Source organism: Trachypithecus francoisi, unplaced genomic scaffold, assembly GCF_009764315.1.
Source record: "Trachypithecus francoisi isolate TF-2019V2 unplaced genomic scaffold, Tfra_2.0 Lachesis_group12, whole genome shotgun sequence".
Taxonomy (NCBI): Eukaryota; Metazoa; Chordata; class Mammalia; order Primates; family Cercopithecidae; genus Trachypithecus; species Trachypithecus francoisi.
The window spans coordinates 28,583,533-28,610,009 of record NW_022681457.1 but is presented as its reverse complement, the minus strand read 5'-3'; the positions used below and the strand labels follow the sequence as shown (position 1 = coordinate 28,610,009).

Here is a 26,477-nt window from a genome sequence, read left to right as displayed (position 1 = left end):
TCCCCTCACCCTCACACACTTCAAAACCTTCTTCTATCTTTCCTTGTTTCCCAAAATACTTTTGTTTAAAGTACAACTCAAAGGAAAATATTTAGAAAATTTTCCTTAATAAATATCATTCCTTTTCTAATCTGCTGGTACAATCCTAGTTATACCCTAAATTATAAATACAATAAAACTACTATGATAAAATGAATCTGGATATACTGCTATTGATTTCTATTCTCTGCTCAGCCTCTGTTCTCTGCAGACTAAAGTTCTTATATTCTTGGGATCTGTAGGGTAGACAAGGCCATACAAGGAAACCCTAACTCGGAAATAACTCAGCCACCTATTCACTTAGGCACCAAATGTTTACTAAGTGCCTATGGGGCAAGGATCGACCTACTTACTAGTAAGGCTACAAAGATGAGCAAACAAAAGGTTAAAATACTCTGTGGTTAGTATAAATGATAACTTACATCAATTTAGGAAAAAGTTAAGTGTAGCTTAGGAGATTTTGTAACCAAAACAGACACAAGTCCAAAGGAGCATGCTTGGAATGTTGTTATAACTAACAAATCATATTTATTTAACTGTTTGAATTAGAAGTGCTAACCAATGAAGAATATATAATCTGCATGGAGAATAATAAAAAAAGTCAGATGGCAGAGAGAAAAAATTTGTCAGTGTCTCTCCAAGATACTAGGTAAGGAAGTTTCCATGTATCAATGAAAAGGAGAATTCTGATCCATTCGTTAAGTAATCCCTACAATAAAGATATCAGGATATCTTAGTTTTGTGGCACTTAAAAAAAAAAGTCTGTGCTCACAAAACTGATGAGAAATATCTTGTGAAATGTTTTCCACAAGAATGCACTCATCAGCACTGTCCCTTTGACAAGTTTTATTTCTAACAGCATAGTTTACCTAATAGTCTCACAAATTTGGTTTGTGGTATAGGGTATCCTAAGTGGAGACAAATTCTGGGTATCTTGACAAAAGTTTGAGTTTCTAGAACTACAAAGCTGAGGAGTGCCCCTTTACCACAGCAATCCCTCCAAAGCAATCTCATTCTGCTAAGTTTAGTCTATCCTCCTTACACAAACTAATATACGTAAATTCTTGAAATGAGAAAGCTTCATAAATCACTCATTCCTGAAAAAAATTACATATATATACTTTCTAAAATCATGTTAAAATGGAAAATATTAAGTTAGAATTTAAACCATGAAAAAATCAGAACAATTAGACAAGAGAAAGATATAAAGGCAATCCAAATTAAAAAGGAAGAAGTCAAATTATCCCTGTTTACTGATGATAAGATCTTATATTTGGAAAAACCTAAACACTTCACAAAAAACTATTAGAACTGACAAATTCAGTAAAGCTGCAGGATACAAAAATCAACATACAAAAATCAGTAATATTTCTATATGCCACCAAGTCAACATTCTGAAAAGGAAATCAAAAGACTAATCCCATTTTAAACAGCCACAAATAAAATCAAATACCTAGAAATTAACCAAACAAGCGAAAGATCTCTATAATGACAACTATAAAATATTGACAAAAGAAATTAAAGAGGACACCAAAAAAAAAAAAGGAATGATATTCCACGTTCATGGATTCAAAGAATCAGTGTTGTTACAATGTCCATACTACCAAAAGCAATCTACAGATTCAATGAATGCAATCCTTATCAAAATACCAATGACATTCTTCCCAGAAACAGAAAAAAAAGTTCCTAAAATTTATATGGTACCATAAAAGGCCCAGAATAGCCAAAGCTATCCTAAGCAGAAAGAATAAAACTAGAGGAATCACATTACCTGACTTCGAATGATACTACAGAGCTACAGTAACTAAAATGGCATGTACTAGCATAAAAATAAGACATACAGAACAGAACACAGAACCCAGCAACAAATCATATACCTACAGTGAACTCATTTTTGACAAAGATGCCAAGAATGTACACTGGGAAAAGACAGTCTCTTCAATAAATGTTGCTGGGAAACTGGATATCCATATGCAGAAGAATGGAACTAGACCCCTATCTTTTGTCACATTCAAAAACCAAAATAGATTGAAGACTTACATCTAAGACCTCAAACTATGAAACTGCTACAATAAAATACAGAGGAAACTCTGCAGGACACTGAACTGAGGGCAAAGATTTCCTGAGTAATACCCCATGAACACAGGCAACCAAAGTAAAAATAGACAAATAGGATCACATTAACAAGCTTTTGCACAGCAAAGGAATCAACAAAGAAACAACCTACAGAATGGGAGAAAATATATGCAAACTACCCATCTTAGAAGGCACTAATAAATAGAATATATAAGGAGCTCCAACAACTCTATTGAAAAAAAGTCTAATAATCTGATTTAAAAATGGGCAAAAGATCTGAATAGACGTTTCTCAAAAGAATACATACAGATGGCAAAAAAAGTGTCCATCAACAGATGAATGCATAAAGAAAATGTGGTACTTATATACAATGGAGTACTATTCAGCCATAAAAAAGAATAAGATCCAGTCATTTGCAACAACATGAATGGAACTGAAGGTCATTATGTTAAGCAAAGAGTCAGGCATGGAAAAGACAAACATCCCATGTTCTTACTTATGTGTGGGATCTAAAAATCGAAACAATTGAACCCATGGAGATAGAGCAGAAGGATGGCTACTAGAGGCTGGGAAGGTCGGTGCGGGAAAGGGGTGAGAGAGAGGTAGGGATCATTAATGGGTACAAAAAAATAGAATAACGCCTAGTAGCTGACAGCAAAACAGGGTGACCATAATCAATAACTTAATTATACATTTTTAAAGAACTAAAGGAGTATAACTGAATTGTCTGTAACACAAAAGAAAAATGCTTGAGAGGATGCATACACCATTTGCCATGATGTGGTTATTACACATTGCATGCCTGCATCAAGACATCTCATGCACTCCATAATTATATACACCTACTATGTACCCACAAAAATTAAAAATTAAAACTAAGCATAAATAATAAGAGAATGTGATCATTCACTGTTGATATATGATAATACAAACATTAAAATAAAAAGTATACTGCAATAAAACTATTTTCAACTATAAATTTATAATAATATAAATACTAAAATATAAACATAAAATAGGTGCTATTATCTTTCATTGTCAAAATTTAAAAGAAATTTAATAAAAAGAAACAAATGTCTAACTTTCAGTTCTTCATTTATTTGCAGAAAGAAAAACCTCAATGGAGAACACTGCTAACCACTATATAAGTAAAGCATTAAAACTGACATTTCAATTACAAAAATAAATACAAAAGCCAACAGATCATTTATTTTGGCACACAATTATGTGTTCACAGAACATATCATATATACAGAATTTCCATATGTAATAAAGTCACTCCATACTGCTAGCTTCAATGTTCCTATATGTTGCAGGAATTACCTTGAGAAATAAGTGGTAGCTATTAAAAATTTAAATGATGTATTAAAACATATTGCTATCACAAAAACTGTACTGGCCTGTGATGTTCCCTTGACAGACTCTGACCTGCTGCTTGCCCCGAGATAGGTGCATACTTAGAATATAAAGTAAGTTTTTAGAGAGAATGCTAAAAAGAAATAAACAACAAAAAACTTCTATTAATGTAACTCCAAAGGGTTTCGTGTATGTTAAGTTGAAATGTGAAGAAAACTGAAATAAAAGAAACAAAGATTTCTAGTGCACTCACACTGCACATGAACTCATTAAACACACACATACGGCCAGGCACGGTGGCTTCATGCCTATAATCCCAGCACTTTGGGAGGCCTAGGCGGGCAAATGACCTGAAGTCGGGAGTTCAAGACCAGCCTGACCAACATGGAGAAACCCCGCCTGTACCAAAAATACAAAATTAGCCGGGCGTGGTGGTGCATGCCTGTAATCATAGCTACTTGGGAGGATGAGGCAGGAGAACTGCTTGAACCCAGGAGGCAAAGGTTGCAGTGAGCCAAGATCGCACCATGGCACTCCAGTCTGGGCAACAAGAGCTAAACTCTGTCTCAAAAAAAAAAAAAGGATACATACACAGCATTCTTTCTGGAACTCACATGAAGTGAATAATCTGAAACAGACTCTTTAAAAAAAATCTTCGGCCAGGCGCAGTGGCTCACGCCTGTAATCCCAGCACTTTGGGAGGCCAAGGCGGGTAGATCGCGAGGTCAGGAGATTGAGACTATCCCAGCACTTTGGGAGGCTGATGCAGGCATATCACTAGATGAGGAGTTTGAGACCAGCCTGGCCAACACGGCGAAACCCCATCTCTACTAAAAAACACAAAAAAATTAGCTGGGCGTGGTGGCAGACATCTGTAATCCCAGCTACTCAGGAGGTTGAGGCAGGAGAAACACTTGAACCCAGGAGGTGGAGGTTGCAGGGAGCCGAGATCATGCCATTGCACTCCAGTCTGGGCAACAAGAGCAAGACTCCGTCTCACAAAAAAAAAAAACACACACACACACAAAAAAAAACCCCTTCAAGTATTATGTTATTGTAAGTATGACTTACTTCAGGACTTTCAAATGAAATGAAAAAAAAAAAAAATGCAAAATTTAAGTATAGAAGTTGTTTTCCCAAATTATTTTTAAAACACAAACATCAAAGTACTCCATTTTTGCTTTTTTTTTTTCAGACAGAGTCTTGCTCTGTCACCCAGGCTGGAGTGCAGTGGCGCGATACTGGCTCACTGCAACCTCCGCCTCCCAGGTTCAAGTGATTCTACTGCCTCAGCCTCCTGAGTAGCTGGGATGACAGGCGCGCGCCATGACACTGGGCTGATTTTTGTATTTTTAGTAAAGATGGAATTTCACCATGTTGGTCAGGCTGGTCTCGAACTCCTGACTTTGTGATCTGCCTGCATCAGCCTCCCAAAGTGCTGGGATTACAGGCGTGAGCCACTGCAACTGGCCCAAAGCATTCCATTTTAATAAGCATTCCATTTTGCTTACTGAAAGTTTTAGGAGCAAATAAGCTTTTCATGTCAGTTATTCACTCTCGTTTGTTTTTATGCCTTTCATTGATATAAAATGGATGTTTAAAAACTGAATTATAAAGGTTAGAAAAGGGTTAAAGTTTAGAGTACTGAAAATACGGGGAAAAAGGTAAAAAAAAAACTGTTGAGACATTGTAAGTCACTTTTAAAATGAAAAAAAGCATTTGCTTTTTCCTTTTCTGACTAGGCTTCTATAGACCAAACTGAAAAAATTAAGTAAATATATTCTTCTCACAGAAATAATGAAGGGTTCTCTTTCACAAACCAATGGGGTTACAATGGGGTTACTTAGTAGGCTGTCATGTTATCACATTTTATACACGAAGTAACAGTTCATTACACTGAAAGCATAAATTCAGCTATGTAACTTTACTAATAACCCACCTTTTTCATTTTCTTTGTATCTACAAATGCCAACTGGAATTTCTGCTTGAAACATGGAGCCCACCATAATCTCCTATTTTAAAAATAACATAAAACATTAGTAAGATCTAGTAACAGATTTTATATCCATTTTCTAGCCTTACCATCTTAGTAAACTGTTCCTGGTTTCTCTGTCATAAAATACAAAAACAATTAACTACCTCAGAGGTACCTTTGTGAAGATGAATGACAAATAATGACTGGATGAAAATATTAGTAATAATAATGAGGTGAAATGCAACATAAACAATAAATACAAACTTTACTTCAAAATACAGAGACAAAGAAGTGAATTCTGATAACTCCATTAGTAAGATAACTGCAAAACAAGTAAAAAACAAAGTCAAATTCAGATATTTTCAGAGTATCTACACTTAAGACAGTGGTCTTAAAATATGATCCCTGGCCGGGCGCGGTGGCTCAAGCCTGTAATCTCAGCACTTTGGGAGGCCGAGACGGGCGGATCACGAGGTCAGGAGATCGAGACCATTCTGGCTAACAGAGTGAAACCCCATCTCTACTAAAAAAATACAAAAAACTAGCCAGGTGAGGTGGCGGGCGCCTGTAGTCCCAGCTACTCGGGAGGCTGAGGCAGGAGAATGGCCTAAACCCGGGAGGCGGAGCTTGCAGTGAGCTGAGATCCAGCCACTGCACTCCAGCCTGGGCGACAGAGCGAGACTCTGTCTCCAAAAAAAAAAAAAAAAAAAAATCCCTGTATAAGCAGCTAATAAGCATCAGTGTCACCTATGAAATTTTTGGTTTTTTTGAGACAAGGTTTTGCTCTGTCACCTAGGCTGGAGTGATCATGGCTCACTGCAGCCTCGACCTCCCAGGCTCAAGCAATTCTCTCACCTCGGTCTCTGAGTAGCTAGGACTACAGGCACATGCCACCACACACAGCTAATGGAAAACTGTTAGAAATGCAAATGCTAAGGTCCCACCCCAGACCTACAGACCTACTGGAACTCTGGGGACAGGACTCAGTCACTGGTATTTTAACAAGCTCTCTAGGTGATTCTGACATACACTGAAGTCTGAAAAACAGAGCTTCAAGTTAAGAAAAATAACAAAAAGAGTTTGTATAAAGCTCAGCAGGGACCAAATGAAAGAAACTCTAAACAAAATAGATAAAGTAGGTTATGGTTTGACTTTCATTAAAACAATACAAAATGAAAAAGTAACCTCCTCCCACAAATATAATTAAATAGGAAATCCAGTAATCAAATCTATATAGTCAAATCACAGATTAGGTGATTCAGATTCAGAACTGGCTGTTCTGAAAAGCAACTGGAAACTACCACTGGTGAAATTTCACAATGCAAGAAGACCAAGATTACAGTACCCTCTTTTGTCTGATGGCTAAAAGTTAAGAACACACTGACATTTTCAAAATTGGGCATGGAAGATACAAAATCATGGTCTAGAAGTTTTGATAACTCTTAGGATTTGGAAAGTCTCTCTCCTGCTATTGTTACCCCACTAATGTGAGGATCTCATTTTATCCAGTACAACTTCAAAGACGTGCTTTATGTAATAAAGCTATTGCTATACCTAAAAGAAAAACCAACCTTTCTCATGATCAGTTTTCTAAAAAGAATCAAACTTATAACAAATGTTCTCTACTCTTACAATGGAATTCTCTTTATGTCTTCTACTATAAAAAGAGTCCTTTATTGTCACATCTTGTGCCTCTTTTAATTTAACTCACCTATGCCTACCAAAGAACACTGTCACATTACTAACCCTGGCTGGGGTGCTTCTAAATGATCAATGCCTGGATCAATTGCAGGACAATTAAATTAGAATCTATGAATGAAGTCCCTGGTAGTCAGCACCTCTAAGTTACCCAAATGATTCTAACATAAAAACAGGGTTGAGAACATCTGGATTAGTATAAAGATAGGTACTTCCTTTTTCCTGTTCAGTTCTGAACATTTCTTTTCATCTGTTAATTTGTTGTGTAGTACAGGGAAGGGAAGGGAAACAGCTTTGAAGATCATTATATGTAATGTTATCATATATGTAATTTTCCTTTAATCTTTCAAGCAAGCCCCATAAGGCTGACATTGTTATTTCTATACTACATGTAAGAAGATGAAGCTCAAAAATTTGATTTTCTCAGAAGCACACAATTACTAAGTTCTAGAGCTATAACTAAAATTCAGATTTGACTTCAAAACTGTTTCCCCTACCTTAAGTTTCTATAAAAACTCAATTTTGTAAATCTTAAAAAAAAAAAAAAAAAAAAAGAATCTCTGAACCTTGACAATTATTTACAACAAAATCACACTGAAAGAAAACAATCTGCATTTACTCTGGCCTGCTTTATTACATAATTTTTTTCTGAGAAAGGTGTGATTAATACCCTTTCTGAGTAAGGTATGGGGTAATTAATACCCTCCAGCAATGAAGGTGTTCTACTTCTTAGCTTTTGTTCTTGCATTTAAAAAAAAGCAGTGAATGCTTAATCAAATACTCTACTGAACACTCCAGATTAAAAAAACAACGTATGTTGAAGACACATAAACTTGAATATGCAGTGGGACAGCAATTTAAAAGGACTCCCACGGTTTCTAGCTTTTTTCATCTTAATTTCTGCTTACTGTAAGAATCAGATTAAAAACACGATGAAAAAACCCTTGCCCAAATGGTTAACATAAATTTAACACAAATTAACTTTTGTGATTAACACAAATTAACTTTTGTGATTCTTGTTTTCTGTCTTGAGTCCCACCATTTGCTCAAATTAACACATACCGCACACTGGGCTAATCTTGTCTCTCAACAAAAATAACATTATTTCTTTTATATAAATGATTTGTTTTAACCAGTTCTACATAAAAAAATGTTTTGGGCCGGGCACGGTGGCTCATGCCTGTAATCCCAGCACTCTGGGAGGCCGAGGCGGGTGGATCACGAGGTCAGGAGATCGAGACCATCCTGGCTAACACGGTGAAACCCCGTCTCTACTAAAAATACAAAAAATTAGCCGGGCACAGTGGTGGGTGCCTGGCTCGGGAGGCTGAGGCAGGAGAATGGCGTGAACCCGGGAGGCGGAGCTTGCAGTGAGGCGAGGTTGCGCCACTGCACTCCAGCCTGGGCGACAGAGAGAGACTACGTCTCAAAAAAAAAAAAATTTTTTTTGAAGACATGGGGTCTCACTATGTTGCCCAGCCTGGTCTCAAACTCCTGGGCTGAAGTGATTCCGCCTACCTCAGCCTCCCAAGCTGGGACAACAAAGGAAAACATCATTGCAACCAGCTAATTCTACATAACATTTTGACAGATTTTCCTAAGAGCTCAGTTCTTTTACAATAACTTAAAATTCTTTAACTGTATAATTAATTATATGCTATATATTTTATAATTAAAAACTAATCTCAATATATTATCTTTAAATTCATTTCAGAAATTAAGTTGTATATAGTTATGAAGAAGCCAAATCTGTTTCTTCACACAATAAACTTATCAGTTATAAATGTCAACATTAAATTCAATCATCTGGAGAGTTTTCCTTTTATCAAGTAATACAGAATGAAAAACTTAAAACTACTAAACAAAATTTACTTAACAAATATCAAAGCCTCCACAATTGCTTTCCATAATATTGAAAAATATATATGTGATATTTTTTACAGGGCAACAAATGCCTAATTCAGCACTACTTCAGGACTAAATCAGAAATGTGGATTTTTGTTTTATTTATTTTTTGTTTTGTTTTATAAAATGAGACAGGGGGCCAGGCGTGGTGGCTCAAGCCTGTAATCCTACCACTTTGGGAGGCCGAGACAAGCGGATCACAAGGGCAGGAGATCGAGGCCATCCTGGCTAACATGGTGAAACCCCATCTCTACTAAAAAAACACAAAAAACTAGCCGGGCGTGGTGGCGGGCGCCCATAGTCCCAGCTACTCGGGAAGCTGAGGCAGGAGAATGGCGTAAACCCGGGAGGCAGAGCTTGCAGTGAGCTGAGATCCAGCCACCGCACTCCAGCCTGGGTGACAGAGCAAGACTCCGTCTCAAAAAAAAAAAAAAATTGAGACCGCAATGCTGCCCAGGCTGGTCTCAAACTCCTGGGCTCAAGCGATCTGCCTGCCTCAGCCTCCCAAAGTGCTGGGATTACAGGCGTGAGCCACCACACCCGGCCAGAAATGTAGATTTCTAATCTTAGTTTGAGTGCTGACTTCCTCAACAAGATCCAATTCTTTAAATTCATTTTATTTTATAAAAAGATAAATATATCTCTAACTTAGATGTGTTAAGGAATCTGAACATTTACCAAACATTTAAATGTCATAAAAGGGCTTACATCGATTTTATCAATATACATAGTTAGTAAAAAAAAATAATTACACTAGGCTTTTAAAAAAATATTAATTTATCTAAATTTTGGGAAAATATTGTTCTAACTACCTTTTTCCAGTCTTCTGATGGAATGTAATCTTCATCTTCTTCAGATTCTTCTTCTACTTCACTGTCTAGAATAAATAAGACACCAATACTATAAAATGACTGCTTAACCTGTCTACATCTACAAATTATTTTTACATCTACCATCAAATATTTGGATATGCTCAAAGGTATCTAATGAATTAAGCCAAGATATTTCTAACCAAATAACACCCTATCACTTAAAAAAACAAAACCAAAAAAACCATAAACTTTCTACGTAACTGTATTCTCATGAAATGATTTCCTATAAAAGCTTACGGGAAAAAACCGATTTAGAATAAAGATAATATTACCTTACTACATATTTCATGACAGTTTATTTTTCTTCAAGTGTTTTTCTTCTTTTTAAACTAGAGAAATTTAGGTGTATTTATGAATATACCTAAAAAAGGCTAAGAGGCAAAGAAAGTAAAAAATGGAAACTAAGGGAAAGACTATGAGAAATAAAAAGATGACCAGGAAACAAACACTTAAAAACAGGGCAAGGAAAAAAATACAACTGAAGTCAAGTAGTACATGACACAATTACCGTAGTATATTCACTAACAACAGGAACCATGCATTGCTAAACTAATAACTTACAATAAAAATCCATTTACTGTTGAAAAGAATTTCAGACTAAATGAATTTAAAGACCAGTTTAAAAAATGAGGATTTTAGGTAATACCTAAAACAGTAAAAATTATATTCAAATATTATCAACCAGTAACACTTACTTGTATCAAAATATTTACATCGACGTGGGCGGATAATTTCCTGGGCATCTTGAGAAGCAACAGATTGTGATGGATCATCATTGGAAGACTGAGTTTCATCCTCCTGACCTGATGAATCCTTTATATTCTCCTCCTGGGGAATAATAAATTTAATTTCTTTAAGATGTAAAGAAAACGGTTGCAGATGAAAGGCCATAGCATATAAATTTTGTTCTAATATAAGCAGAAGACTAAAATGAATATACTAGATGTAATATCGTATTCTGGGTTGGATCCTGCAACAGTTTGAAAAAGTACATTAGCAGAAAAACTGGTATAATTCAATCTGCAGTTACTAGCACTGTACCAAGATGCTAACCTTAGCAGAAGCTGATCGTATAGCAACTTTCTATACTAGCTTTAAAAGTTTTATAAATCTAAAATTATTTCAAAATAAAGAAAATAAACACAAACTGCCAATTAGCCTTCATTATTTAAAAGCAATAACATTTTTTTGAAAGCTGGTATAAATGGTCAGGTGCGGTGGTTCACGCCTGTAATCCCAGCACTCTGGGAGGCCAAGGCAGGCGGTTCATGAGGTCAGGAGATCGAGACCATTCTGGCTAACGTGGTGAAACCCTGCCTCTACTAAAAAGACAAAAAATTAGCCAGGCGTAGTGGCAGACACCTGTAGTCCCAGCTACTTGGGAGGCTGAGGCAGGAAAATGGCGTGAACCTGGGAGGCAGAGCTTGCAGTGAGCCGAGACAGCACCACTGCACTCCAGCCTGGGTGACAGAGCGAGACTCCATCTCCAAAAAAAACACACTAACAAAAAAAGAAAGTTGGTATAAATAAATTAGAATAAGCACTGGGAAAAAAAAGAAACCTGAAACGACAAGACCAAACTGTTACCTCTCAGGAGCAGATTACAGGGGATTTCCAATTTTTATGTTATGTATTTCTGTAATATCTTAATGTTTAACACTTTTCAAATCAGGAAAAGTAAAAATTATAAAAACAAGTAATCAAAATGTATTAAGAAATTTTAGGCCGGGCGCGGTGGCTCAAGCCTGTAATCCCAGCACTTTGGGAGGCCGAGATGGGCGGATCACGAGGTCAGGAGATCGAGACCATCCTGGCTAACACAGTGAAACCCCGTCTCTACTAAAAAATGCAAAAAAACTAGCTGGGTGAAGTGGCGGGCGCCTGTAGTCCCAGCTACTGGGGAGGCTGAGGCAGGAGAATGGTGTGAACCCAGGAGGTGGAGCTTGCAGTGAGCTGAGATCCGGCCACTGCACTCTAGCCTGGGTGACACAGCGAGACTCCGTCTCAAAAAAAAAAAAAAAAAAAAAAAGAAATTTTAACTTCAACAAGAATAAAGACTACAATCTTAAATATATGTATGTAGACTTACTTTATTTTCCCCACTACAGCCACTGTTGTCATCATTATCAGCATCTTCATCATCTTCACCTTCTTCTTCCTCTTCCTCCTCCTCTTCATCTTCTTCAGGTAGTCGAACAGTACTACCATAACCATAAAGGCTGAGAAGTTCATGAATTGGCATGTCACCTTCCTAAATAAATCAAAATAAAAGTTAATATCTGAATCAGTGATATTTCTGATTCCCAGGCTATAATCCACAAATCTGTAGAGTATTCATTCTATACTGAAGAATAAAAGCTGTATCATGAATTCTCAGATCATAAAAAAGTAAAACTGAAAATATTTCTGAAACCCAGGAATATCCCAATCTTTTTAGTATTTCTATAAAATTAACCAATTCTAATTGCTGACAACAAGATTTTTAAGTATAATTAAAAAGTAGCCATGGTCTAACATGGACTATTCTTTTTGCAATCAATTCAATATATGCACAATGACAGTTAACGCTATGCATGGATGCCCACTCTTAATAAGAGTACCATACTTGAGGGTGGAGAAATAGAACAATGAGAATTAGACTATAAATTAAGTTAACAAACCCAGAAAGGCAGATGAAATTCAGAGCATTCAGAGCTCAGCCCGAACACATGAAAAAAACAACAACAACAACAAAAACAGTAGTAATATACAGAAATGATAATGGACTACATTAACCATATATTCTTTTCTATGGTTATCTCCATTTACACATAAAATTATCTCATGCAATCCTTACCATCTATCACACAGATTTGTTATATTATTTCCATTTCATAGATGAGAAAACAGAGGCTGACAGCTTAAGCATTTCTTCAGAAATCACACAAGTTACAAGGAGTAGAGCCAGATTTAAACAGTCTAACTCCAAAAGCCCATGTTCATATCAATACACCATGGTGCCTTGGCCAGGGACTTCCCTCAATCCCCACAAAAATCAGACCCTTTGTGGATGCAAAAGAAATGTCCATATGCAATGAAATGAAATCAGCTTTCTATACAAACTACTCACTCTAACCAGTAAACAAGAAAAAAAGAAATGCACAGCATCAGGGAAACGTAACAGAATTCTGATTATAAAAAGAAAATTTAATCCAAATCATGTGAACATATTATACACTTATGCACACCCACATACAATGCACATGGTCTGAAGCAAAACAGTCAGAAAACCATCAGTTTAGAAGCTAGAAAAAAAGGGTAATCATGAATAAGACATGGTTCATATTTCTCCAGCAGTCATTGAAAGAAAGAAGTAAGTCTAGCTAGTGTGTTAAACATATTGCTACAATGGGTATGGGTAAATCAGACTGGATTAGATGACACAACTTCCATCACTCAAAATCCATGTGAGAAAAAATTAATGATTATAATTTGAAAATATTTTCTTATGAAGAACTAGGAAGAAAGCATCATCCAAAACTTCTATTTCACATTACAAATGGATATTCTGGTTATGAATGAGTTTGTGAATCTATTTCTGAAAGATAAATCAATTCCAAATCCCTAATGATTTGCAGAAGCTACAACCTGAAAAAGTGGTAACTTTATCAAGGCAAGGTATTGCCACTCTAGCTAAATAACCCGCTGGCAAACAACTGATAGCTCTTATACAGTGTTTCTCAAAGTACAACACCAACAGTGCTTTAAGTGTTCAAGTATCTGGTCCATGTACCAAGGATCTGGTACAGGATATTGGTATTTGGGAATGTGGGAAGTCAGTCCTTAGGGACTAAAACAAAACTTCGAAATAAGAGATAGAAGTGTAATGAGAGAAATATAATGAAAAGGCTAGATTTATTTTTTGAGACAGAATCTTGCTCTGTCACCCAGGCTGGAGTGCAGTGGCATGATCATGGCTCACTGCAGCCTCAACCCACTGGGTTCAAATGATCCTCCCACCTCAGCCTCCCAAGTAGCTGGGCCTATACATGTGCACCACTATGCCTGGTTAATTTTTGTATTTTTCATAGAGAAGGGTTTCACCATGTTGCCCAGGCTGGTCTCAAACACCTGGGTGCAAGCGATTTGCCCACCTTGGCTTCCCAAAATATAGGATTGCAAACGTGAGCCACCGTGCCCAGCATAAAGCTAGTTTTACACACAAGAATAACAAATAGCTGCCATAAAGTGTCTTCTATGTGTCAGGCGTTTGTGATAGGTGCTTTGATCTGTCTTTTTTTCTTGCAACAATGAAGGCAGTGTCAAAACATACAATTCCATTAGATCTGCACTGATAGAGACTTTATTACAATACCCAGACCTCCTAATCTCAGGTCATGTAACTTTGCTTAAGCTCACACCCTGCACCCCAAAATCAGAAGCAAGTTTAGCAACTGATCACTATTGTGAAGAAAAGCCACTGAAGTCACTAGTATGAATAAGGGCCCCAAAAAGAAAAAACATAAGCATAACAGTTTGCAACTAAAATTTACATAGGCCTTAAGAGTTCATGAAAAACTTGTTTCATTATTTGATTCTCAAAACTATCCTGTTACTACTACCTTTAATTTTTATAACTGTGTTACAACTAATCCTTTGAAACCACACAGCTAATTACACAGCCGTGCTCTATTTTGAACTCATCTTCTGACAAGATCATGGTACTTGGTTCACTCCAAAAAAAGAGGTGTATAATCAACTAAATAAATGTCCTCAGGCTCTCTACCATTGGTCTGTCTTATCAAGGGCATCCAAATTACCTTGAGGGTTTACTAAAATGGGCTGCTGAGCCTCACCCAAGTTTCTGACCTAGTAAGTCTCCAGTGAAGCCTGAGAACCTACAATTAAAAAAAGAAAAAAAAATCTCGGGTGATGTTAATGCTGTTGGTATGACACCACCTTGGAAACCACTAATCTCACAGGTCTGGGATAAGATACCTGCAAATCACCTTATCCGATGGGAGGTAATAAAGCTTGAACATTAACTTTAATAAAGCTTATCATATGACATATGATATCCAGCTCAAATATTTGTCAAAAGGATAGGTGACATACTAACTACATGGAGAAAAAATTTTTTCTTTTTAAACTATTATCAAGAATGTAGAATGTCTGACAATCATAGTTAAATTAAGGTTTTTCCCTCTTGGATATACAGATGAGAAGTGTGACTCACTTTATAAAAATTCGTTTCTCAGGCCAAGCGCAGTGGCTCATGCCTGTAATCTCAGCACTTTGGGAGGCTGAGGTTGGCAGAACACTTGAGGGCAGGAGTTCAAGACCAGCCTGGTCAACAAGGCAAAACCCCATCTCCACTAAAAATACAAAACAATCAGCCAGGCATGGTGGTGCACACCTGTAGTCTCAGCTACTCAGGAGGCCGAGGCAGGATAATTGCTTGAACCCAGGAAGCAGAGGTTGCAGTGAGATGAGATCGTGCCACTGCACTCCAGCCTGGGTGACAGAGTGAGACTGTCTCAAGAAAAAAAAAGGAAAAAGGAAAAAGAAAAAAATTCATGTCTCAAAGAAAAATTCTCCAACACCTCCAATATTGACTAAGCAGAGAACAGAGAGTCAAAAGTGGCCTGATCACAGTGCATTTAGAGGGGGAATGCTTGAATTACAATCGTAATAGAACTGGCACAGATGGAGAAAAATCATTCAAGTCACAGCAAATGACAAATGCACAGGTACAGAAACAAAAATGAATAATCCGGTCACCCTGATTAGAGCAGACATACCATTTATAGTAACTAAAAAAAAAAAAGTATCATTTCAGAAGGCTACACATTACTGAAAGATCAGTTACAGATTAATGAAAATGAGGTTACTATTTTTAACTACTTTCTCTAGTTTTATGTAATTTTTAAAGGGATCTGTTATATTCCTGACTCAATTTGAGCATACTGAATAGTTACTAACACTATGGAAGTATTTAGGGGAAATTACACACACAACAAAACACTCAACATGAACTTAGGCAGGGGAAGATTTAGTTTGCTTGCCAAGGAGACTGAGCCAAGTAGGAATCCACTGCTTTCATTCACTACACATTCACCTGTATTATGATCAGAAACTAAATGAAATTAGTGGTTGTGGAAAAGAAAAAATTTAAGAGACGCAACAGGATTCAACCAGGGATTAGGAGAGATGGAGGTCTTGGTGATGCTGAATCCCTGGTTCCATATATTCCTTGTACCCAACTACACATTCATATACCTTCTAATAGTTTATTTTTACACAAGGTTATTTTTAGATGGGTTTTATCAAATGTAAACAAAATATCCTTACTTATTCAATCAACAAAATGCTTACTTATGCTGGGCGCAGTGGCTCACACCTGTAATCCCAGTATCTTGGGAGACTGAGGGGGCAGATCACTTGAGGTCAAGAGTTCAAGACTGGACTGGCCAACATAGTGGAACCCCATCTCTATTAAAAATACGAAAATTAGCCAGGCATGGTGGTGCTGGCATGTAATCCCAGCTACTCAGGAGGCTGAGGCAACTGCCTGAACCCAGGAGGCAGAGGCTGCAGTGAGCCGAGACTGTACCACTGCACTCCAGCCTGGGCAACAGAGTGAGACCCTGTCTCAAGAAAATTAAAAAAAAAAAAAGAAAAGAAAATGCTTACTTAATAGCATTAAACTTGTAACTCAAGCTGTCACCCAATATCAGGTGAGTAATATCAGCTTAGTAAGCAACAAAGAAAAAATCATCACCACCAAAAATACAACTTGAAGCATGAAGTATTAAAAAGGCGCGGTGGCTCAAGCCTGTAATCCCAGCACTTTGGGAGGCCGAGATGGGCGGATCACGAGGTCAGGAGATCGAGACCATCCTGGCTAACACGGTGAAACCCCGTCTCTACTAAAAACTACAAAAAACTAGCCGGGCGAGGTGGCGGGTGCCTGTAGTCCCAGCTACTCGGGAGGCTGAGGCAGGAGAATGGCGTAAACCCGGGAGGCGGAGCTTGCAGTGAGCTGAGATCCAGCCACTGTACTCCAGCCTGGGCGACAGAGCTGGACTCCGTCTCAAAAAAAAAAAGTCTCTTATTTAATCTAAGGTAAAAGTGAAAATCTTGCAGCAAACTCTGGGCTACAACTACAATAAAAACCAGAATCAATTTTGCTGAGGAATCCTGTTTCAAATTGCAATAGCATATATTTGTGTTTCTACTACTTTGTGCTAACTGAAGTAAAGATTTAGCAAGCATAAACAAGCATCACATAAGGATTATTTATTTCCCCTGCAAGCCTCTTCTACTCTCTTCTACTTCTGTACTTGTCTTCTCACATGAAATATTCTTTCTTCCATTCCAAACATTTATTTTCCTTGAAAGTTCACCTCCTGGACCACAGTAGCTGACATAATTGGAATCACTGTATTCTCTGGCCATATATTTGGAGTGGGCACATGACCCACGCTTGTCCATACTTTGTTTCTGGATTTTTATCAACATCAACTTAAGGAAGAAGCACAGACTATCTCAAGTAGTAAATGTGGGAGACCTACAAACTGACAGCATCATATGAAGAAAGTTGGTCTGAAAAGAGAAGTCAGGTGAGTCAGGTGGGACACGGTGGCTCATGCCTGTAATCTTAGCACTTTGGGAGGCCAAGGTAGGCAGATCACTTGAGCTCAGGAGTTCGAGACCAGACTGGGCCAACATGGTGAAACACTGTCCCTACAAAAAATACAACAAGAATTAGCTGGGTGTGGTGGCGCATGCTCATAGTCCCAGCTACTGGGGGGCTGAGGCAGGAGGATGGCTTCATTCAGGGAGGTCGAGGCTGCAATGAACCAAGACTGCACTGCTGCACTCCAGCCTGAGTGACAAAGTGAGACCCTGTCTCAAAAACAAAAAGAGGTAAACCATGTAGACAAGCAGAAATAGAGAAAATAAATTCTGGTGGCACTTGAGTCCCTGGAGAGCAGATATATTCCTCCTTTAATGAAATTCCATGAGACTTACATGAAATTCTTCATTTTGTCTAACCTAGTTTGAGGTTAGACTGTCTGTAATCTAGTTACAGACAGATTTGTCTCTGCACCCCCAAATTCTGATGCTATAAACAGTAATGATATGGTGTAACACAAATATTCTGTTATTTCCCTCTGAAAAACAGACTTAAGGATGAATAAAACTTGACCAAAAGTAGTACACTATTATACCAGGGCCTGTCAGTCACTGTTCCAGAGAATTTCTCATTAGTTTATATTACCAAAGACTATATTCTACCAGTTACTCAAGGGCTTACTTCAACTTAAATTGAAACATCACAATAAAGTGGCAGAGTGTTTTAATCCCATTCACGTAAGTGTTAAAAGAGTATAAAAAGGGGAGAACAGGGTGAAAGAGAAAATTATGTGTCAAGTTGTAAATTTTCAGTTATAGGTCAGGGACTTTTTTGAATCTTATGAATGACATTAACTACTAAGATTTATTTTGTGTTTATTATGTGCCAAATATTATGTTAAGTGCTTTAGATATGTTATTCTTATAATATCATCTGAAGTTTAACAATCTTAAGTAACCTATCCTGAGTCACAAACTGAAATAAGTAGTAGAGCTGGATTACGAACCTGGGCAGTTTAACTCACTGCTTTACACTGCCCTTCTGTACATATGCATATATACTGCCTTCTTCAAAATTAACATCAGGTTAAGTATACAGCATCCTGTTATTATGTGAACTAAGAGGGCTGATAATCTGTGAGAAATAAGGAAAGTGAGCATAGTACATGATAAATAAAAATACTGGAATGTAGCCAGGCACGGTGGCATGCACTTGCAGTCCTAACTACTCAGGAGGCTGAAGCGAGAGGAAGGCATGAACCCAGGAGTTTGAGGGTGCTTGAGTTATGACTACACCACTGCATTCCAGCCAGCATGACAGAACGACACCCTGTCTCTAAAAAATTAAATTAAAAAAAACCAGGAATACACCCTGTATTTGCAGATTGTACTTTAAGAAATGAGTTGTCTTACACTGTAACAAAAGGAGGGGCAATCATGTCTGCATAAGCTAAAGGAAGGCTGGTTGAAGGTGGGAGAAAATGACTTTTTAAAAGATAAACTGACCAGGCTCAGTGGCTCACGCCTATAATCCCAGGACTTTGGGAGGCCGAAGTGGGAGGACTGCTTGCACACAGGAGTTCAAGACCAGCCTGGGCAACAGAGCAAGAACCCATCTCTACAAAAAATAAAAAATTAGCCGGGCATAGTAGTGTGCCTACAGTCTCAGCTATGCAGGTGGTGAGGCAGGTGGATCGCATGAGCCTGGGAGGGTGACAGAGTAAGACCCTGTATCAAAAAGGATAAACACTATACACTATTATCTCAAGTTAAGTCTGCTCTAATTTCAAGACAATAGGGTAAAGTTATCAAACACCAACATATTATAAGGTTGGAGTGGCATCCAACTCCTAGCTGCAGAAGAGGTGCTAGTTCCTAGCTCCTTCTCCCTCACATCAGGAGGTTAGTCATTAAGAAATGGCAGATGCTAGGCCGGGCGCGGTGGCTCAAGCCTGTAATCCCAGCACTTTGGGAGGCCGAGACGGGCGGATCATGAGGTCAGGAGATCGAGACCATTCTGGCTAACACGGTGAAACCCTGTCTCTACTAAAAAATACAAAAAACTAGCCGGGCGTGGTGGCGGGCACCTGTAGTCCCAGCTACTCGGGAGGCTGAGGCAGGAGAATGGCGTGAACCCAGGAGGCGGAGCTTGCAGTGAGCTGAGATCCAGCCACTGCACTCCAGCCTGGGCGACAGAGCAAGACTCCGTCTCAAAAAAAAAAAAAAAAAAGAAATGGCAGATGCTGACCTTCAAGTCAGGGCCATTTGAAGGATGTAGATAGTACTCTTCTTACACCTGTTGTACCAAAACTGACTTACCAATAAAATGCTAATGAAGATAGGAAGAAGGAAAGAGGCTGATTTCCAGCCAAAAAGGCCTAAGGGACCACATCCAGACTGAACTAGAGAGATGGTTCCTAAGGTAACCAACCTCTTGGGGCTGGGGCTTGACTAGAAGATACAACTATATAGGAATGAAGGCAGTGAACTCTTCTTTATAATCCTCACACTGAGATTTCTTTTCTATCTATATAATGTTGTGTGTATACTTCAATCTCTCACATTTTAATCTCACATTTTAATTATTCTCTAGCTCTGGAGATTCACTGGATGGAACATATCTGGCACTTTAAAAGTATATATTAAGTACTGATACTGTTATAGTGTGATTTTTATAAAATATATCTAAATACATGAAGATACTGCAATCTAGATCTTTCTTTTCCTAAATGGACTGCCACAATTGTGCCCATTTAGAGTGTCTGATTTTAAAGAGTTCATTTGGAAAACAGAGTTAAACTCGAGTGTTTCTATTTGTAGCAAACAAAAGTCAATCTATGGCCAGGTGCAACAGCTCATGCCTGTAACCCCAGCACTTTGGGAGGCTGAGATGGGCAGATCACTTGAGGCTGGGAGTTCGAGACCAGCCTGGGCAACACGGTAAAACCTTGTCTCTACTAAAAATACAAAAAATTAGCACACGCCTGTAATCCTAGCTACTCGAGAGACTGAGGCAGGAGAACTGCTTGAACCCAGGAGGCGGAGATTGCAGTAAGCCGAGATCGTGCCACTGCACTGCAGCCCAAGCAACAGAGTGAGATTCTGTCTCAAAAAAACAAAAGTCTATTTACTATGAGAATGATTCTGATATTCCCTTCAAGATCCCCACAATAAATAATAACCTATATACCCCATTTTATTGAAACATTTGTTATATTTTATATTGCCATAATCCATGCATACAAATGTAACAATACACATCAAAACTTCTATCATTAGTTTTCACTGAAAATTCTAGAATTCAAATTCAATGAACTTAAAACCAAATGCTATATAGTTATTGATATTTCCTGAATGAATGTCAGAGTTCTGCCACAATACATCAAAAATTCATTTCATGCAACCGAAGTGTAAGGTGAAAAACACTTTATCAATCCCTGACATAACTAATGTTTTGCTTCTATAAAAGCAAATCAATAATCAACACAACAAAATCTTATTCACTTTTTAAATAAAAACAACAAGGATTTTGTTTGGTTCATACCTAAAGAGTTAGTAACTCTATGAAATCCAACAAATTGGCCCCGAAATATTGCTTAGCTTCAGGTTATAGATGAAAAGCATTCTGTGCTACTTAAAACAAAGCTTTAATTATTTCTGGGAGAAGTCAGAGAAGAATCTGAGAAGGTATAAGGTTGCCTAGTTGAAAGGATGATAAAGGATTGGTTCAACTGTCTTTTTTTCCCTATTTCTATAAATAATTCTATTTTAACTTCTATTTCCTAAGGCAGAGTCACTTGAAAGCAAGTTTTAAGGCACTATATGGGGCTGGGGAAAGGAATAGGAGAAACAGGAAAAGGCAATGATATAATCAAAATTTTAGCACAGCCCATTAGTAATTTTCTACTAATGTAATAAATACTTCATTTTCTGAAATAGAAAAAAATCATTCTAACTCATAACCCATTGTGAAAACTGTACTTATTTTCTCTTGCTAATTAGTATTTGAGCTAATACAGAATATAAGACAAAAAATACAAGATTTTATTACTATACCTTTTATCCCACAGATGGCTATTCAGAAGCAAAATATATATCTAAAGTGACAGATGCTTCTCTGAATATAGGCAAACTGAAAATAATTGTCTTCTCACTTCACAAATACACGAAGTGACTATGATTGTTAAATCAACTGTTTCCCTTGATTCAGAATCTAGATTCTGAATCATTCAATTTTAACTGTTTTTGAATCGCTTCCCAGCCTCCTACTTTTAAAGAATAGTTCTGACTCCAAGTTCTTCAAGTGCCCTGTTTTCAGAGACACCGTCTCTGATAAATAAAACAGGGTAAATAGTAACATTTTTACTCTGTCACCTAGGCTGGGGAGCAGTGGTGCTATCATAGCTCACTGCAGCCTCGGATTTCTGGGCCCCAGCAATCCTCCCATCTGAGCCTCATGAATTGTTGGAACTACAGGTGCTTGCCACCATGCCTAATTCATCTTTTTAAAAATTTTTTTGTAGAGATGTGGGTCTCACTATGTTGCCCAGGCTGGTCTTGAATTCCAGGCCTCAAGTAATCCTCCTGCCTTGGCCTTCCAAAGTACTGAGATTACAGGCATAAACCACTATGCCCAGCCTTTCATATGCTTTTTAACCCATTCTTGAAAGACTTTTGTGATAGCCAATATATACCTTTGACACATTAAATTATTCACACATTGTGGATTAAGTCAGTTGTAATCACTAAATGATCTAATCCCAAAGCCAGCTCTAATCCCACAATGGAATCACCTAACAAGATTTGAATAAACAGTAATAGAACTGCTTTATGAGTTCTTTGAATGTATCCTTTAAAAAGTTACAAACTAAAATTATGAGACATAGGTCTTTATTACCATAAAAGTGTAAGCATTCATTTTCCATGACATTATGTATTCCAAATCCTTAAAGACTGAAACTATGTCTTATTTCTTATGTTCTTTTTATCATGGAGTACAGGAAATCATATGCATGATAAATTTTATTAGAACATACCAGACTGATATCCATTCATTCATACAATACTTTTGAGTGAACACTCTTTCAAGGTACCATGAAATATACTGGTGAATAACACAGTCATTTTATTTCATTTTATCTTCTCAAAACCAGTGGCGGTACCGACAATAAAGAAACAATTACAAATTGTGTCCTAACACTAAAGAAAGCATTGAATAGGATACAGTGGAAATAAATAAATAAATAAATAAATAAATAAAACAAAATAAAACTAATTAAAAGCTAATTAGGGGACAGGAAAGGCTGCTATTCTGAGGAGGCAACACCGAACCCAGAGGACAAGTAGCCGGCCTTGGGATGCATATACCAGAGAGTGAGAATAAGCTGAAAATCCTTGAGGCAGGAAGAAACTTGCTTATTTAACAACAAAAGCAGCTAGTGTGGCTATAACACAGGTAGTATGATACATGGATGAGAAGCCATTATCATAAAAGTGGCCTTGCTGGCCTGGTTGAGGAGTTTGGATTTTCTTTGTTTATAACAGGAAGACAGGAGGTTGATATAAATTGATTTACATTTTGAAAAGAAGATCATGGCTGCTGGGTGGAAATGTATCAGGAGAAAGATGGTAAAAGAGGAAATGGGGAAACCAGTTAGGAAGTTACTGCAATAGTCTAGGCTAGAAATAATGGCAACCTAGGCAGCAATGGAGCTCAAGAGTCGGCTAAGGGATATTCTTGTGGATACAAATCATAGGTTTATTTAGAAGTAAGATATTGAAAGAGAAGGAAAATGACTCACTGGTTTCTGACTTAGGCAATAGGGTAAACAGTAGTGCCACTTTTTACTGATAGAACAGGGAAAGTACAAGTAGAGAAAAAAACAACAGTCAATAGTTCTGTTTTGGACATTTATAATTTAGAGATGGCCGTTGAGATAAGCAAGCAGAAATGTCAAGGTGGATAAACAAAACTGGAGACAGTAAATAGGTTAATGCTAGAAATAGAAACTAAAGAATACTAAGCATATAGACACCATGGGAATAAAATCACACAGCTTAGTGACTTTCAAATTTGGTGTACATATAATGCCAACTTACTTAATGAAGATGTGGATCTGAACCCCACCTCCAGAGATTCTGATTCAGTATGCCGGGGGAGAGGTCTAAAAATCTGCTTCTTAAAGTAAGTACATGGCTGATTCCAATGCAGCTGACCCTCATACTACATTCTGAGGAGCACTGATCCAGACAAAGACAGGAGAGAAAAAAAGAAGGTCCAAACTGAGAATTACAAACTGCCAAAATGTAAACCTTGAGTAAGGGAAGAAGAGTCTGCAAAAGATACTGAATAGGAACAAAAAGATAAAGAAAACCAGACAGTGGTGTACTCCAGAATTCAAGTAAAAGAAGGGAGTGTTAAACTACATTGAATACTGCTGAGAAAAAGTAAGGTGGCAAGAGAAAAGTGAACATAACAATAGATATAACAAGGAAAGTTCACTGGTCACCTTGATAGGAAGAGGTGGAGATAATCTAGAGCACTTTATGTAGTGAATGGAAAATGATATTTCAAGACATTTTTGGCTCTGAAGGAGAAAAAGTAAAAGATATGGTAACTGAGGAAGGACAAAGGGTATATAAGAGGCTGGGTAGAATCCTTTTATAGTCTATTTTTGACCAGATCTTTTGTAGTAGAATCCTTTAATAGTCTATGTTTTACCAAAGTAACTACGTGAATTCTGTTATTTCACATAATAAAGTCATTGTTTTTAAAAGCCTTTCTTTTCAAACTTTAAATATACCACCTATGATCACACAGAATTTTTCAGTCGTTAATATATAAAACAATTTCTCTCCTAAACAGAGAATCAAAATTTCAAATCTTCCCTTTCCACAAAAAAGTCATAACTAATTCATACCCTAGCTCTACATGTTATTTACCCTTGCAAGATCTTCTATTTCAGAACTGAAGTTTGTTTCTCCTTCCATCATTTCTTCCTCTTCTAATGTTCGTTCATCATCAAAATCGTGAACCAGCATGTCAGCTGATGGATCAAATTCATGGTCATCTGATGTTGCTGAACCTCCTGGTAAGGAATATTTCAAAAAGTTTGGTAAACCAAATTAAGTGGATCTTAAATTAATGTATTTATTTTTATTCGAAGCTGGATGTAAGTCAAAAGTACCAAGAAAAAGCTACGCACAGCAACTATTATATATTGCTTTTTAACAGTTACAATGGCAAAATGGGAGGAAAATGTTTACAGTTTTAAAAGTGTTTATGATGTTATAAATATGAAACAAGTTGTAAATAATAAATGGTCATATCAAATAAGAACAGGTTTTTCATGTGGAAAAAAGTCACAATTCTTTTTTTTTCTTTTTCTTCTTTGAGACAGGGTCTCGCTCTGTCTCAGGCTAGCATGCAGTGACACAAACACAGCTCACTGCAGCCTCGACCTCCTAGAGTCAAGCGATCCTTCTACCTCTGCCTCCAAAGTAGCTGGGACTACAACCACCACACCCAGCTAATTTTTAATCATTTTTTTTGGTAAAGGCAGGGTCTTGCTGTGTTGCCTGGCTGGTCTTGAACTCCCAGGCTCCAGCAATCAATCTGCCTTGGCTTCCCAAAGTGCTGGGATTACAGGTGTACCTAGTCCTAAAAAACACAATTCTTAACCATTTGATTGATATTTGATAGACCCAATGAGTTTGAACTCCTCTGGCCCATGAGGAGACCGTAAGTCAGCCCTCCATGTCCATGGCTTCTGTGTCAACAGCAGACTGAAAATATTAAGAGAAAAAACAAACGAACAAAAAACCTATGTCTGCCTTCAACATGTACAGGCTTTTTTCTTGTCATTATTCCCCAAACAACACAGTATAACTATTTACATAGTGTTTACCTATATTAGGTATTTTATATATATACATACACACACACACACACACCAGAGATTATGTAAAGCATATAAGAGAATGTGCATAGGTTACACACAAATACTATGCATTTTGTATCAGGGATTTGAGCATCCACAATTTTGGTATCTGAGGGAGGTTCACAGATATCGAGGGATGACTGTATAGTCATGTGAAATATATAGTCATCTGAATACACAGTCTAGTGAAGACATAGCTGCACTCAAATATTATTATTCTGTAAGTACTTCCTTGAAAATACATTCTAGTGGCTGGATGTAGTTGCTCATGCTTTAATCCCAGCACTTCACGAAGCCAAGATGGGAAGATCACTTGAGCCTGAGAGTTTGAGACCAGCCTGGGCAACATAATGAGACCCCGTCTCTAAAAAAAATTTTAAAATTAGCTGGGTGTGGTGCTGTGTGACTGTCATCCCAGTCAGTAAGGAGGCTGAGGCAGGAGAACTGCCTGAGCCTGGGAGGTCAAGGCCACAGTGAGTCATGATCACACTACTGCACTCCAGCCTGGGAAGCAGAGCAAGGGCCTGACTTAAAAAAAAAAAAAAAAAAATCTAGTATTTGGGTAGTTGTCCTTAACTTAGTGGATTTTGATCAGAAATAACCCAAAAGACTGAGAAGAGCAAAATTTATCAAAACTGCATACAGAACTCTTATCAAAGGCATTAAAAATAATCTAGTAGGTAACTGACATGTGGTTGGGGAATACTGCTGGACCCTATAGGGTCAAGCTTTGTAAATAGCATAATGCAAAGGCGGGGCATACATAGTCTGTAAAATATCCCCATGTTTTACTACTGCCAATGTGGACCTAGATTTGCAAAAGCATTGTTTACTAATAAACAAATGAGTTACTGAACACTGAAAAAATTAGCAATTTTTAAAGTTTTAACTGTTGATGGTTAGACATTAATAGATGTACCTATTCTTTCATTTCACTCCAGAAAGAGAACCAATAAGTAAAGCAAAGAGATAGAGCTGACTTCTTGAAAATCTGACTAT

General features: G+C 37.5%; 1 protein-coding gene across 16 annotated transcripts in view; it reads right to left on the bottom strand.

Annotated features, from left to right (window-relative positions):
* Nucleotides 1-26,477, bottom strand: part of MIER1 (MIER1 transcriptional regulator) — a 66,691-nt gene that overhangs the window by 18,836 nt on the left and 21,378 nt on the right. For 14 of the 16 annotated variants that reach the window (XM_033225215.1, XM_033225216.1, XM_033225217.1 and 11 more), the window contains 5 exons: nt 24,481-24,626; nt 12,011-12,172; nt 10,617-10,749; nt 9,862-9,926; nt 5,411-5,483 (listed from right to left, as the gene is read on the bottom strand). In XM_033225215.1, the coding sequence (XP_033081106.1) occupies nt 5,411-5,483; nt 9,862-9,926; nt 10,617-10,749; nt 12,011-12,172; nt 24,481-24,626 (579 nt within the window). The remainder of the gene's footprint in view (nt 1-5,410; nt 5,484-9,861; nt 9,927-10,616; nt 10,750-12,010; nt 12,173-24,480; nt 24,627-26,477) is intronic. The other 2 variants (XM_033225219.1, XM_033225225.1) reach the window with 1 other exon arrangement.